At 42.9% G+C, this 13563-nt stretch overlaps 1 protein-coding gene across 3 annotated transcripts in view; it reads left to right on the forward strand.

Moving 5' to 3' along the window:
- The window catches only part of ASRGL1 (asparaginase and isoaspartyl peptidase 1), a 128834-nt gene that overhangs the window by 87811 nt on the left and 27460 nt on the right, over window positions 1–13563 (forward strand). For all 3 annotated transcript variants that reach the window (XM_077487398.1, XM_077487397.1, XM_077487396.1), the window contains 2 exons: window positions 2970–3112; window positions 9908–10026. In XM_077487398.1, the coding sequence (XP_077343524.1) occupies window positions 2970–3112; window positions 9908–10026 (262 nt within the window). The remainder of the gene's footprint in view (window positions 1–2969; window positions 3113–9907; window positions 10027–13563) is intronic.

Here is a 13563-nt window from a genome sequence, read left to right on the forward strand (position 1 = left end):
CTTTGGCACTGCGCTGCTTTAACTGGTAATTGCGCGGTCATGCAATGTTGTACCCAAACAAAATTTGCGTCCTTTTCTTCCCACAAATAGAGCTTTCTTTTGATGGTATTTGATTGCCTCTGCGATTTTTATTTTTTGCGATATAAACGTAAAAAGACCGCAAATTTTGAAAAAAAATGATATTTTCTACTTTTTGTTATTAGAAAAATCCAATAAACTCAATTTTAGTCATACATTTAGGCCAAAATGTATTCAGCCACATGTCTTTGGTAAAAAAAAAGTCAATAATTGTATATTTATTGGTTTGCGCAAAAGTTGTCACATCTACAAACTAAGGTACGTTTTCTGGAATTTACGCAGCTTTTAGTTTACGACTGCCTATCTCATTTCTTGAGGTGCTAAAATGGCAGGGCAGTACAAAACCCCCCCAAATGACCCCATTTTGGAAAGTAGACCCCCTAAGGAAATTGATAAGAGGCATGTTGAGCCCATTGAATATTTTATTTTTTTGCCTCAAGCGATTGAATAATGACAAAAAAAAAATTTTTTTTTTTTTTTTACACAAAGTTGTCACTAAATGATATATTGCTCACACATGCTATGGGCGTATGTGAAATGACACCCCAAAATAAATTCTGCTGCTTCTCCTGAGTACGGGGATACCACATATGTGGGACTTTTTGGGAGCCTAGCCGCGTACGGGGCCCCGAAAACCAAGCACCGCCTTCAGGCTTTCTAAGGGCGTAAATTTTTGAGTTCACTTCTCACTACCTATTACAGTTTTGAAGGCCATAAAATGCCAAGATGGCACAAAACCCCCACAAATGACCCCATTTTAGAAAGTAGACACCCCAAGCTATTTGCTGAGAGGCATGTTGAGTTCATGGAATATTTTATATTTTGCCACAAGTTGCGGGAAAATTACAAACTTTTTTTTTTTTTTTTTTTTTTTCACAAAGTTGTCACTAAATGATATATTGCTCACACATGCCATGGGCATATGTGAAATGACACCCCAAAATAAATTCTGCTGCTTCTCCTGAGTACGGGGATACCACATATGTGGGACTTTTTGGGAGCCTAGCCGCGTACGGGGCCCCGAAAACCAAGCACCGCCTTCAGGCTTTCTAAGGGCGTAAATATTTGACTTCACTCCTCACTACCTATTACAGTTTTGAAGGCCATAAAATGCCAAGATGGCACAAAACCCCCACAAATGACCCCATTTTAGAAAGTAGACACCCCAAGCTATTTGCTGAGAGGCATGTTGAGTCCATGGAATATTTTATATTTTGCCACAAGTTGCGGGAAAATTACAAACTTTTTTTTTTTTTTTTTTTTTTTCACAAAGTTGTCACTAAATGATATATTGCTCACGCATGCCATGGGCATATGTGAAATGACACCCCAAAATAAATTCTGCTGCTTCTCCTGAGTACGGGGATACCACATATGTGGGACTTTTTGGGAGCCTAGCCGCGTACGGGGCCCCGAAAACCAAGCACCGCCTTCAGGCTTTCTAAGGGCGTTACAGTTTTGAAGGCCATAAAATGCCAAGATGGCACAAACCCCCCCCAAATGACCCCATTTTGGAAAGTAGACACCCCTAAATTTAGGGGTACACTAGTGAGACTAGGTAATAAATGGCGGGTGCCCTGAAACTATAAAAAAATAACTAACCAACCAGCGTCACCTGTAACAGTTATATGGTGATCACTGGTGAAAGGGTTAACTAGGGGGCAATCAGGGGGCTTTATGCGGTAGTATATGGGGGTCCCTGGCGCTATAAAAAGCTGCGGCGAACCTAAATACCTACCTGCCTAACTAGCGTCACCTGTGACACTAATACGGCGATCAGAAAAATGATCGCTTATTAGGCTGGGTTCACACTGGAGCGATGCGGAAACGCCGCGAATCCGCGGCGGGTTCCCGCATCGCATGCCTCCCGGCGGCAGTTCACACTGCCCTATGCGAACTGCTGGGAGTGTCAGTGAAATGTTACTGACACCCCCAGATCAGTTCGCATATCGCAGTGCGATCTGCAAACTCGGATCGCATGGTGTGAACACCCATGCGATCCGATTCTGCTGCGGGCCAAAAAAAGGGTCCCGTGCGAATTTGCGGCGGGTGCGGCGGGTGTGGCGGGTGCGGCGGGTGCGGCGAATGGCTGAACTCGAATCGCACAGAGATCGGATGTGATTTGCACTGCAGTGCGGTGCGAATCACATTCGTTCTCATAAACCGCTGCAATGTGAACCCAGCCTTAGTGACACTGGCGACGGGGGGTGATCACGGGGTTAAACCTTTATTGGGGGGGTTAGGGGGGTACATTAGAACTAAAGGGGGCTAACTCTAACTGCCCTAACAGTTATTACAGTCACAAATGACACCAATGCAAAAAAAAAAAAAAAAAAAAAAAAAATGACATTGGTGTCACTGTGACTGGGGGGCAGGGGTAATTGGGGGGGTGATCGGGGGGTAAAGGGGGGGTGTGAGTGTGCCTGGCATGTTCTACTGTGTGTGTAGAGTGTTGGTGCAACTCACCGATCCGCTCTCCTCCGTGTCGGAACGGAAAATACCGACACGGAGGAGAGAATACATCACTTCCTCTCCTGTGTTTACATTACAGGAGAGGAAGTGATGTCACGGGGGATTTCCATTCGTCGAGAGCGATCGCGAGGGGGTGGCCATGAATGAATGGCCGTCCCCTCATCCCTGATCTCTCCCGAACGAATGCCGACCGCCGCAGGCACCGGGGGGGGGCCCGATCGGGCCCCCCACCCGCGGGCAGGCATGGACTTATATATACGCCAATATGCCTGCCCGTGCCATTCTGCCGACGTATATCGTCGTGCGGCGGTCGGCAAGTGGTTAATGTCAGTGATCTGTAGTAATCAATGGCAAAGTGTAATTTTGATTTTGTCTAATTTGTTTAATCCTCTAATTTCTTCTTGCTCTTTTTTTCAAAGACAGATCACGTGCTTTTAACTTGTAAAGGGGCATCACTGTTTGCCAAGTCACAAGGCATCCCAGAAATTCCTGGTGAAAATCTTATCACTGAACGCTCAAGAGAAAGATGGAAGAAAAATCTAAAACTTGCTTCAAAGCCAAAGTTAGTTGTAAGCTCAGTTTAATATATTGTTTTGAAACCAGTTCATTTTTATATGACATGTTGTTAGGAACAAAAAATTGAAGCATTGCCCATAGAAACCAGTCAAATTTCTGTTTTCACGGTGTGTGTGTATGTATGTACTGTATATATTCAGTTTTAAATGATACGTCCACGCTAAGATGAGGGACTCCTCTTGGCAATCTTGATCTTCAGAGACACCAGGATGGATGGAAACTTCCACCATGAACTATCAGATGGCACCACCCAGAGTAAATCGCAAATATGATCACCAATTAATGCATGATTTGCTGCCCTCTAGGGTGCAGGGACACCAAACTGAAACATAAAAATAAAAAGGTGCACCAACCTAGTGCATTACCATAAAAAGTTTTAATTGAAAAGCGCACAAATCCATTATACTCACAATCCTAGAATACAACCCACAACAGGCGCAAGTCCGTCAAGTAGACAAAGCTGATGCATTTTGAGGGATGGTCCCTCTTCCTCAGAGCTAGCCTACATTTATGTGTTCCAACCTTTTAGGCTGGTTTAAACTGGAACCGGCTGCAGATCACGCAGGAACACTGTGCGTCCCTGTTCTCAGTTTCAGTGATGAATCGGGGCCGATTCTATGCCTGGTTTCGGCCCTAAAACAGAGCCAGAGATGCACACATTTCTGTGCAGTGCGCACCGCAGCCGCCCCAGAGATATGTGAACCAGCTCCATAGAGAGCCAGTCACATTCTCCTGCTTTGTGAATTAGATGCAGGGAAACATACATCCAGTTCGCATAGGTGTGAACCCGGCCTTATATTATATTTTATTTATATATATATATATATATATATATATATATATATATATATATATATATATATACACATACATACACTAAACATGTATGAAAATAATTGATATAATGCAAGTACACACACACACACACACACACACACACACACAAGTAGTGAACATCCTCTATTAACCTGCACCCAGTAACAGGGGAGGGGACAAAGATGCAACTCCACCCCCAAATAAAGGACATTGGAAGGATGCAGATCATCTTGGACAACAATAAAAAAAAAAAAAAAATAATGGGGATGATTATGTGTCTTAGAAATATGTAAAAATAAAGCATAAAAAATGAAAACTTACTAAGTTTGCTATACACCAGGGTAACTGGTGGCCCTCCAGTTGTTGTGGAACTAAAAGTCCCATCATGCCTCTGCCTGAGGGAGTCACTTGTAACTGTCAGAATTGCAATGCCTCGTGGGACTTGTAGTTTTGCAACAGCTAGAGGGCTGCCAGTTTGAGACCCTTGATATACACCAATGCTCCATCAGAAGTCAATGGACTGCACAAGCACAAATACACATACATACCAATAATACCATCGGGTGCGCCAAGCACTCCAGTGTAAGTACATTCAAAGATATGGAAAATACAAATGAGATCTGCAAAAGGCTCATGGTTCTCACCCTGTCAGTCACCAGGAAGCATAATTCCAATCCAATGGTTGCTAGTCAAAACCAAGTGTGCCACTAATGGGAAAACAGATGCTGAGAGGAAAGCCTACACTAGTGAAATGCATACCGGTCAATGACAGCTTCCAGGACTGCCAGAGTAGGAGGCTCGCCAAACACTCATACAACATCCAGAGCCTTTGTCATTGTATGGACTTGAACAATAACAGACACAGTGCCAACCAGACACAAAGCATCCAGGCACACTCCAAATAATGACACAAATGCACCCTAGCTTGAAAAATTACACCATGCAGAAAAAAAAAAAACAGTGTGAAAAATTTTTAAAATTGAATTGCCACGCACTTTTTAGGTAGCTATCGGATGATGATCTAATTTAGTGGAGCCAGTCTACAGACAGTCCAAAGATATACAGTGCCATCAGAACCTTCAAAAGGCAGAAGGAAAAAAAAAAGGTATAACACTCCATGTCAATGTCAGTGTCCAGGATCGACCCCCATAAGGCCCAAATCCATAAATTACAGACCAACCCCTATACTAAACATGTATGAAAATTATTGATATAATGCAAGTAATCAATAAATCAATAAAAAAAAGAGCAAAAAAGGATGATGAAATATAATGTATACATACGTCCGGTGTGGACTGTATGCTATGCTTGTGAATATTCTCACCTTGTGAGTATAATGAATATTTGTACATTTTTCATATATCCAATTGTATCCAACCCATAGCAAATCTGAGTGCCAGCTCCATGGGAACCATGACTGATACTCTAATACTCTGGAAAGTCTTTTCCCTTTTTTTTTTTTTTTTTTTGAGATAGGATGCCATGTTTGGGACTTGCATGCAGGATGTGATGGTACATGTGCATATTTAAAGTGCTGCAGAACACTTCCTAAGAACAATTAAAGACCACTCACCCATATAATTTTAACGCCCATAGTGCCCAGTCTACATTTTGTTAGAACACAAGAAATTGACAATAGAAGCCAGATTGTATCTTCTATCTCCTATTTTTAATTAAGCATGTTGCTTCAAAAACAATTTGGCAGTAGCTGTTCCTATCCCTGTCCTGCCAGGTTTCTTTTTGACTGATTATTTTTAGGTATGAATGTAAAAAACTTTGAAAGCAATATCTATCATTTAAAATGCTAATAGAATTACTGTAGCACATAGATTGTAGAATGTATTTCTTATTAACACATACACCGTTTACTTTGTGGTAATGTAGTGTTTCTAGTTTTGCGTTATCTTGCAGGTGCAAATGCTAAGAGCACGTCTATGCATCTGAAAACAGGTTGCAAATTCCCTGCAACTGGTCAGGACCTTTTAGCAAAAGCAAATTTTGATAAACTTGCTAGCAGCACTAGTATTCTTTGTAGTAGCTAAAGACCAGCAATGGTAGTGGTTTCAGGGGTTTCATAGGTTTGTAGCTCTCTACAGAGAGGGTGCACATTGTGGTGGTAACGGGTACATTGTACAACATCCCCAACCAGGACCCCCACGTGGCCAAAGTAATAATTCTTGGAGCCACCATGGAAATTTTTCACCAGGGGGTCCCTACACATATGAGAGGGACAATGGTGGGGGGTGATTACTGGGGGGATTATAACCATAAACATAACCATACCCAATCTACCAATCATCGATTAAACAATGATCATTTTTTTTCCCATGGAGGGAGCCAGTCTAAAAAGAAACAGAGCCAAACGAGGGACCAGAGGGGGTAGGAGGACAAGGTCAACAAAGAAGGTGGGTCCAACAGATACTGGGCTATTCAGTCTGAGTACAGCTGCCCTTTCTCATGAAGACAAGGGTGAACAGCGGCGCTAGATATGGTGATAACATAAAATTATATAACAACTGGAATATAGGTATACATAAAATGTGTGTGAATAAGCACACATGATATTAAAACATTTGTTTAAAACATAATGTCCATAAATGATCCGAGATCTTGTATGATTAGCACCTGGAGGCAGCTCCCTTAGAGTGAAGCGATGAGCTCTGTGTAGAAATGGGAACAGAGGGGCGCCAGACTGAGTGCAGTATAAATCATATATTTAATAAAAACAAGTAGTAACTCACAGGTTAAATTAGATGAGTTCAGTATGCAGTGAAAATCGCCAGTCCTGGAGTCTCATAAATGTCTTCCCTTTGCAGCCTGGGGCACTGGTGTGATCTTACAGGGATCCAGAAAATGCTGGGAACCAGGAGGCAGGAAACAAGAAGCAGCTGGTCGTGACTTCACAGGAACAGGAAGTGTGATTATTCACAGTGGCAAGGAATGGTAATGCATTTCGAAGCTACAGCTTCTTCATCAGATCATGGTCTGATGAAGAAGCTGTAGCTTCGAAATGCATTACCATTCCTTGCCACTGTGAATAATCACACTTCCTGTTCCTGTGAAGTCACGACCAGCTGCTTTTGTTTAAAATCTTACAGACCATTTGGCTTAAACATAGAATGGGATGGCAATGCCTCTATCAACATCAACAATAGCTGAATGCCTTGATTATTATTCCTTTTTTTTAGCATTTTTAGTTTTTTCCCATGTTGTTCTTATGCATTTATATTTTCTGTACTACTACTTGTTTTCAACCACTAGATGTCAGCATTGCGTCTATTTTATAGTCGTTTTTTGATTAAGCTGTAAATTCTATTAATATTTTGTTTTTTACTTTTATTAAAATGTTTTGATATTTTTGAGTACTTCCATTTTATGTATCTATTATCATTGTTTCCAATTTGGCCCAGTTCTTTCTCCTTCCTGCTCTCAGAAACTAGTTTAGTATACAGTATAATGTTTCCTATCTGGTCTCCCCAAGCATGGTCACCGTGGGTGTGTCTGGTCATGTATGTCTAAGCCGTGGTGTAAATATCCAGTTATGATGTGGTTCCGCTTCCGGCAAATGAGAGAGGCTTGAAGTGCAGGGGGAATGGGAGTTTTTATCCCGCCCACCCTCCTATATAAAGAGGATATGACGAGCTCTGACCACTCCCCTGAAGACGTTCCATTGGATGAAACGCTGCGTAGGGTGGAGCTCTGATGTCACAATGCTGTAACGTGCCGATCGCGGCCATCTTTGTGGTTGGAAACAAGTGATATCCATGACAGACTGCAGCTTCTGACATGCCTGTTTTTATTTAACAAAATGTGAGTACCCTGGCTGGTTTTTAATAAAATGTATCCTGGTTTTAAATACTACACCATGAGGAGTTGCTTTCTTGTATTCTATGCATGTACCTATGAATTTCCATTTGGTGAGACTACAAGACCCAGCCATCTATGATCCAATTGAAGTGGTTTCGTGGCGCTGTGGACATGCTTGTTTGACCACCTGTAATTCAGTGGTCCATTTTGTTTGGTAAGCGGCCTGGTGTGGTGATGTTTGGTGGAGGATATGCTCATGCTCACCTAATTGTGTCTGTCTACACCGTGGGTGGTTCCCATTTTTTCCCTGAACAAGGACTTTGTCTTAAACAATATGGACTCTTAATTTTATGTTTTTAGCGCTGCATACACTCCTCTTTCATAAATAGCTAAATACATTGCAATAAGTGAGACCTCTAATATACAATATTTTCAAATTCTGAGACCCTCAAGTTCATGATCTTTCAGTTTTGCAGTTTAGGACTCCGCTGCCCATGCTCATTTTGGGTGTGCTGCTGCTGTATGACTGAACATGAAATTTGATAAAATGCAAAAACATTTTGGGGTTGATTTTACTATAACTGGAGAGTGCAAAATCTGGTGCAGCTGTGTATGGTAGCCAATCAGCTTCTAACTTCAGCTTGTTCAGTTAAGCTTTGGAAAAATAAAAAACACTGGAAGTTGATTGGCTTCTATGCAGAGCTGCACCAGATTTCCAGCCACCGCAGTTGTACTGCAGCAACATGGCTCAGCTGCGCGAATCGCCGTCATGTTACATTGGTAACATATTCGGGCACTACGGGGCGCGTGCCGCCACCAACGGAGCCGATGTGAGTGCCCGGCAGTCGCGATCACCGCCAGGCTCGCGCGATCGCTCGGGGCACACCGAGAACTGGGATCCGTGTGTGTGAACACAGTTTCCAGTTCTCTGAGGGGAGAACAGACGGATTGTATGTTCGTATGAACAGTGATCTCTCATCTCCCCTACACAGTCCCCTCCCCCCTTCAGTTAGAACACACACGAGGACACACTTAACCCCTTCACTGCCCCTAGTGGTTAACCCCTTCACTGCCAGTGACATTTTTACAGTAATCAATGCATTTTAATAGCACTGATTGCTGTATAAATATGCCAATGTCCCAAAAATGTGTCAAAATTGTCCGACATGTCCGCCATAATGTCACAGTCCCGATTAAAAATTGCAGATCGCCTCCATTACTAGTAAAAAAAAAAAAAAAGAATAATAAAAATGCCATAAAATTATTTTGTAGACGCTATAACTTTTGCGCAAACCAATCAAGATATGCTTATTGCGATTCTTTTTTTTTTTTTTTTACCAAAAATGTGTACAAGAATACACATTTTTGAGAGATATTTATTATAGCAAAAAGTTAAAAATATTGCGTTTTTTTTTTTTCAAAATTGTCACTTTTTTTTATAGCGCAAAAAATAAAAACCGATGAGATGATAAAATGCCACCAAAAGAAAGCTCTATTTAGGGGGGAAAAAAAGGACGTTAATTTTGTTTGGGTGCAGAATCGCACGACTGCGCAATTGTCAGTTAAATTGACGCAGTGCCGAATCTCAAAAAGTGCTCTGGTCAGGAAGGGGGTAACATTTTACAGGGCTGAAGTGGTTAATGCATCCTGTAGAAGGTTTACTTACCTGAACCCTCGAACTTGTCCCACGGGAACGTGTCGTCTCTCTGCTAGGGGGTTATAGACTGTTGATTGGATAGGTTGATAGCAGAGCAGCCATTGGCTCCCACTGCTGTCAATCAAATCCAATGATGCGGCTGCCGGGGGGCAGGGCCGAGTCCTGCATTCGGCGTTTATGGCTGCCGAATGCTGGACTCGGGTGTGTGCCCGCAAGGTAACCCCCTCTCCCCCCGGGAGAGTGCTTCTTCTAGGGGGTTATCTGATGCGGGGAGGAGCCAAGAGAGCCAGTGTCAAGTGAAGATTCACTTCAGTCATCTAGTCTTGGATGGATAAAATTGACAATAATCTGCTTTACCTGTGTTTGGATAATTAATGTAAATCTTAACTCTTTCTTTTTTTGTTTTTAATATGCACATTCTCAACTCCTTTAATAAATCAGTGCTGGAGTGTAGAGGTGTACTTACTGCACTACACTGATATTTTGTTTCTTTATTTGTAGAGGTACAGGAACCGTTGGTGCTGTGGCTGTTGACAGCCAAGGAAATGTGGCGTGTGCGACCTCTACTGGTGGAATTACTAATAAAATGGTTGGACGTGTTGGAGATACACCATGTATAGGTGAGAGAGAACCTCATGGCTTATACCTGAACTTGCCACAGTTGGCAAAAGGCAGTAAAGCTGTAATTGCATTTGGCCTTTTACTTGCAATATAACAGATTCAATCCCAAATCGTATAATCAAAGTTAATTGTTTAGACATGTACTTTGTATAATCTAAGAATTGTTCATTGCTCCAAAGACTGTTTCACTGTCTAGTTGACTTCTGGTTTCTTTGGCATGTAGTTTTGCAACCATCCTTCTTATAAAATGTATTATGTGCACCTTTCATGCATTTCTGGCAGTAAATATAGGCAACTCTGATGCACAGATTTAACCACTTAAGCCCCGGAAGGATTTGCCCCTTAATGACCAGGCTATTTTTTCGCTTTAACTGACAATTGCATGGTCATACGACATTGTACCCAAACAAAATTGATGTCCTTTTTTTCCCCAGAAATAGAGATTTTCTTTTGGTGGCATTTAGTCACCTCTGCGGTTTTTATTTTTTGCGCTATAAACAAAAAAAAGCAACAATTTTGAAAAAAGACACACTGTTTTGTACTTTTTGCTTCATCGGTTTAGGCCGATATGTATTCTAAGCCCTTGTACACACGGTCGGATATTCCGACGGAATGTGTCCTATCGGACCGTTTTGTCGGATATTCCGACTGTGTGTGGTCTCCATCAGACTGTTTCCGTCGGAGTATCTGACGGACCAACTTTTCCAACTTGCCAGTAAAATTTTCCGACAAAATGCTCCAATCGGACATACTCCGATCATGTGTAGCCTACTCCGACGGACTACTTCTACTACTTCTATCCAACCCAGCAGTACCTCAAATGCCCCATACTCTACCACCCATAATAACTATAAAATCCTAAACATGTCCAAACCACCCATACATGCGTGTTCACACATGCAAACCCACACCCAATCACCCACGCAAAAACATGCACATACACATAACCCCAACCGTGACAAATCACACATCTGCACTAACGCACACCAACTACAACACCCACATCATTATACATGGTGACACATTTGCGCACACACATCCACACATGCACATACATACACACACTGCAACATATTCACCCACAGATCAGCCATCAGACTTGCAAAGTCACAACACACCATTCATAAAACTATACACTGCCAGCCACCCCTATCCACCTGCATTCATAACCTCTTAGTCCCATACCGCCAACCAAAAGACACCAAGAGCAAACAAATTTATGGATCCAAACTGGAGAAGAGGTAGGGAGAAAAAAAAACAAGCCAGCAAATGCCTAATACAGTAAGATACAGCAGAAAGAATGCTTGCACATATCGGCTACCATAGAGGGTAGTCGCCCCGCCACACTGTGTCAGCTTCCATGTAGCACCGATTGCCTTCCCGTAGTGCCACCGAACCTGGCTGCCCGGGAACTGACATATGGCACCACACCCAACGCGGGCGCCCTGCTACAACGCACACCCGCCACCATCCCGAGACCCAGATACAGTCAAGGAGCACGGCTGAGCCAGGAATAAATAGAGAGGTGGGGATTGCATGCAGCTACAGTGGGTTTAAAGCCAGGCTATTTCAGCCACTGCTCTGTTAGCCGGCGCTGTCAGCAATACCAATGGTTGGCAACCCAGCTCGCGTGCCAACATAGATGCACCTGCTTGCCATCTCTTGCACGGAATTCAGAACATCTTTACCTACATTAACCACTTGGCTACCGAGCCATAGCCGAAAGATGGCTAGAGCGTGGTCGTGTTTTTCTGGGTGGACATCCTCCCAGAATCTTGCTCTCGTGCACCCCCTGGGGCGCGCTCCCGCAAACACCCGTGACCGCCGGGTAGCGGCTATTTACCATGTGATCGTTCTGTCAAATGACCGAGCGATCACTTGTAAACAAACCGGCGTCATGACACCGGTTCCTCCCTCCCCTCTCTGTACCGATCGGTACAGTGCAAGGGGAGAGGGGGAAAGATGGCAGCAGCGCTGTGGGCTGGATGTGTAGTGCCCACAGCGCTGCTCTATGCCAATACTCTCCCCATACTGTGCAATATTCTGCAACACTGTGGAATACTCTGCCAATACGCTGCAATAAATTTTAACAGAAACAATGAATTGTTTCTTTTTTTATTTATTTTTTTACCAAATTTTCAGTCTTGTTTGATTTATAGCAAAAAATAAAAAACCCAGCGTTGATTAAATACCACCAAAAGAAAGCTCTATTTGTGTGAAAAAAAAGGACAAACATTTCATATAGGTGTAGCACTGACCCCCGAAGGAGCTGCTGAATTTTGTTTGAGCCTTTACTCTGCTAATGAACCCCACTGACTAAGCTTGGTCCCCTTGACACAGCTGTGGTGCGATGTTAGTGTAGAGCTAACAGTGAAAGACAACCTCAAAATACACAATATAATAACAGTATACCTTGTTATTACCTGAATGTCCTGTGTCTCCACCTGCTGTTAACAACAAAGAACAACACTCCACACCAGTTCACTTAATCCTTCTGTTTTGTTTTTTTAGCGGATCGGATTGGAGGTAGGTGGGTGTAAATAAACACAAGTTCATTTACATCTGCCGCTCCATAGAGGTGAATGGAGGATCTGATTGGGTCGGACCACTCATGTGAAAGGGGCCCAAGGCTGCTTTCACATTGATTTGCTGTGGTTTACCAGCACTGCGGGTGCAGCGTAGTGCAACTATGGCTTTCCTGTGGGTTAGCTGCACTTTGCCATAGAATCTTATTATATCCTGCATGTATGGTGCACTTTTAAAAGCGCACCAAACCTGCCGATAATAACAGAAATCTATGGCTCGGTGCAGGTCACCCGCAGGCGCGCTGTGCTGCACCTGTGGATCAGTTTGAAAGTAGCCCAATAACCACTGCTTTCATTCAGGTATTGCTGGCTGTTGCTGTCCCAGGCGGATGCATTTAATCACTCCATCACTCCATCACTCCACCTGTGACAGGAGCTGGCGCTATACAGGAAGCATTGGCTTATGCAGCTCTGCTCTGCAGCTGCTTGCTTCCTCTACTGCCAGCTTCATTCAAAACACTGATGCTCTGGCATCGTGGGTCGACAACCCACGGTCTGGGCTTGCCAACCCGCCATCCCAGAACATGAAGTCACGGGCCACATCCGAGGGCGTGTGTGTGTGTATATGTATAATGTGTGCGTGTGTGTGTGTGTGTGTGTGTGTGTGTATATGTATATATATATATATATATATATATATATATATATATATATATATATATATATACCACCAGGGAGCTCCCCCTACTTTAGTCAAAATACCAGGCCTTGTAATGCAGAATACAGTCCTTTAATCTTCTTTCTTCCGCTAGCTTTGATGTTTGCAATAATTTGTAATCCAAAAAGGAGTAGGCAAATGTAACTGTAAATGAGTGTTGTATTTGTTCCTGTAGTGGAAACACCTGAGGTTGCTAGATGAAAACACAGGGTTAAGGACACAAAATAGGCTTGAGGCCTGTTTAACTTCAGTCTTCATCTTCATCAAAACCTTCTCTGTAGGACTACAGGTCC

The sequence above is a fragment of the Lithobates pipiens genome, unplaced genomic scaffold (genome assembly GCF_037356315.1).
Source record: "Lithobates pipiens isolate NorthernLeopardFrog02 unplaced genomic scaffold, aLitPip1_a1.2 Scaffold_18, whole genome shotgun sequence".
Taxonomy (NCBI): domain Eukaryota; kingdom Metazoa; phylum Chordata; class Amphibia; order Anura; family Ranidae; genus Lithobates; species Lithobates pipiens.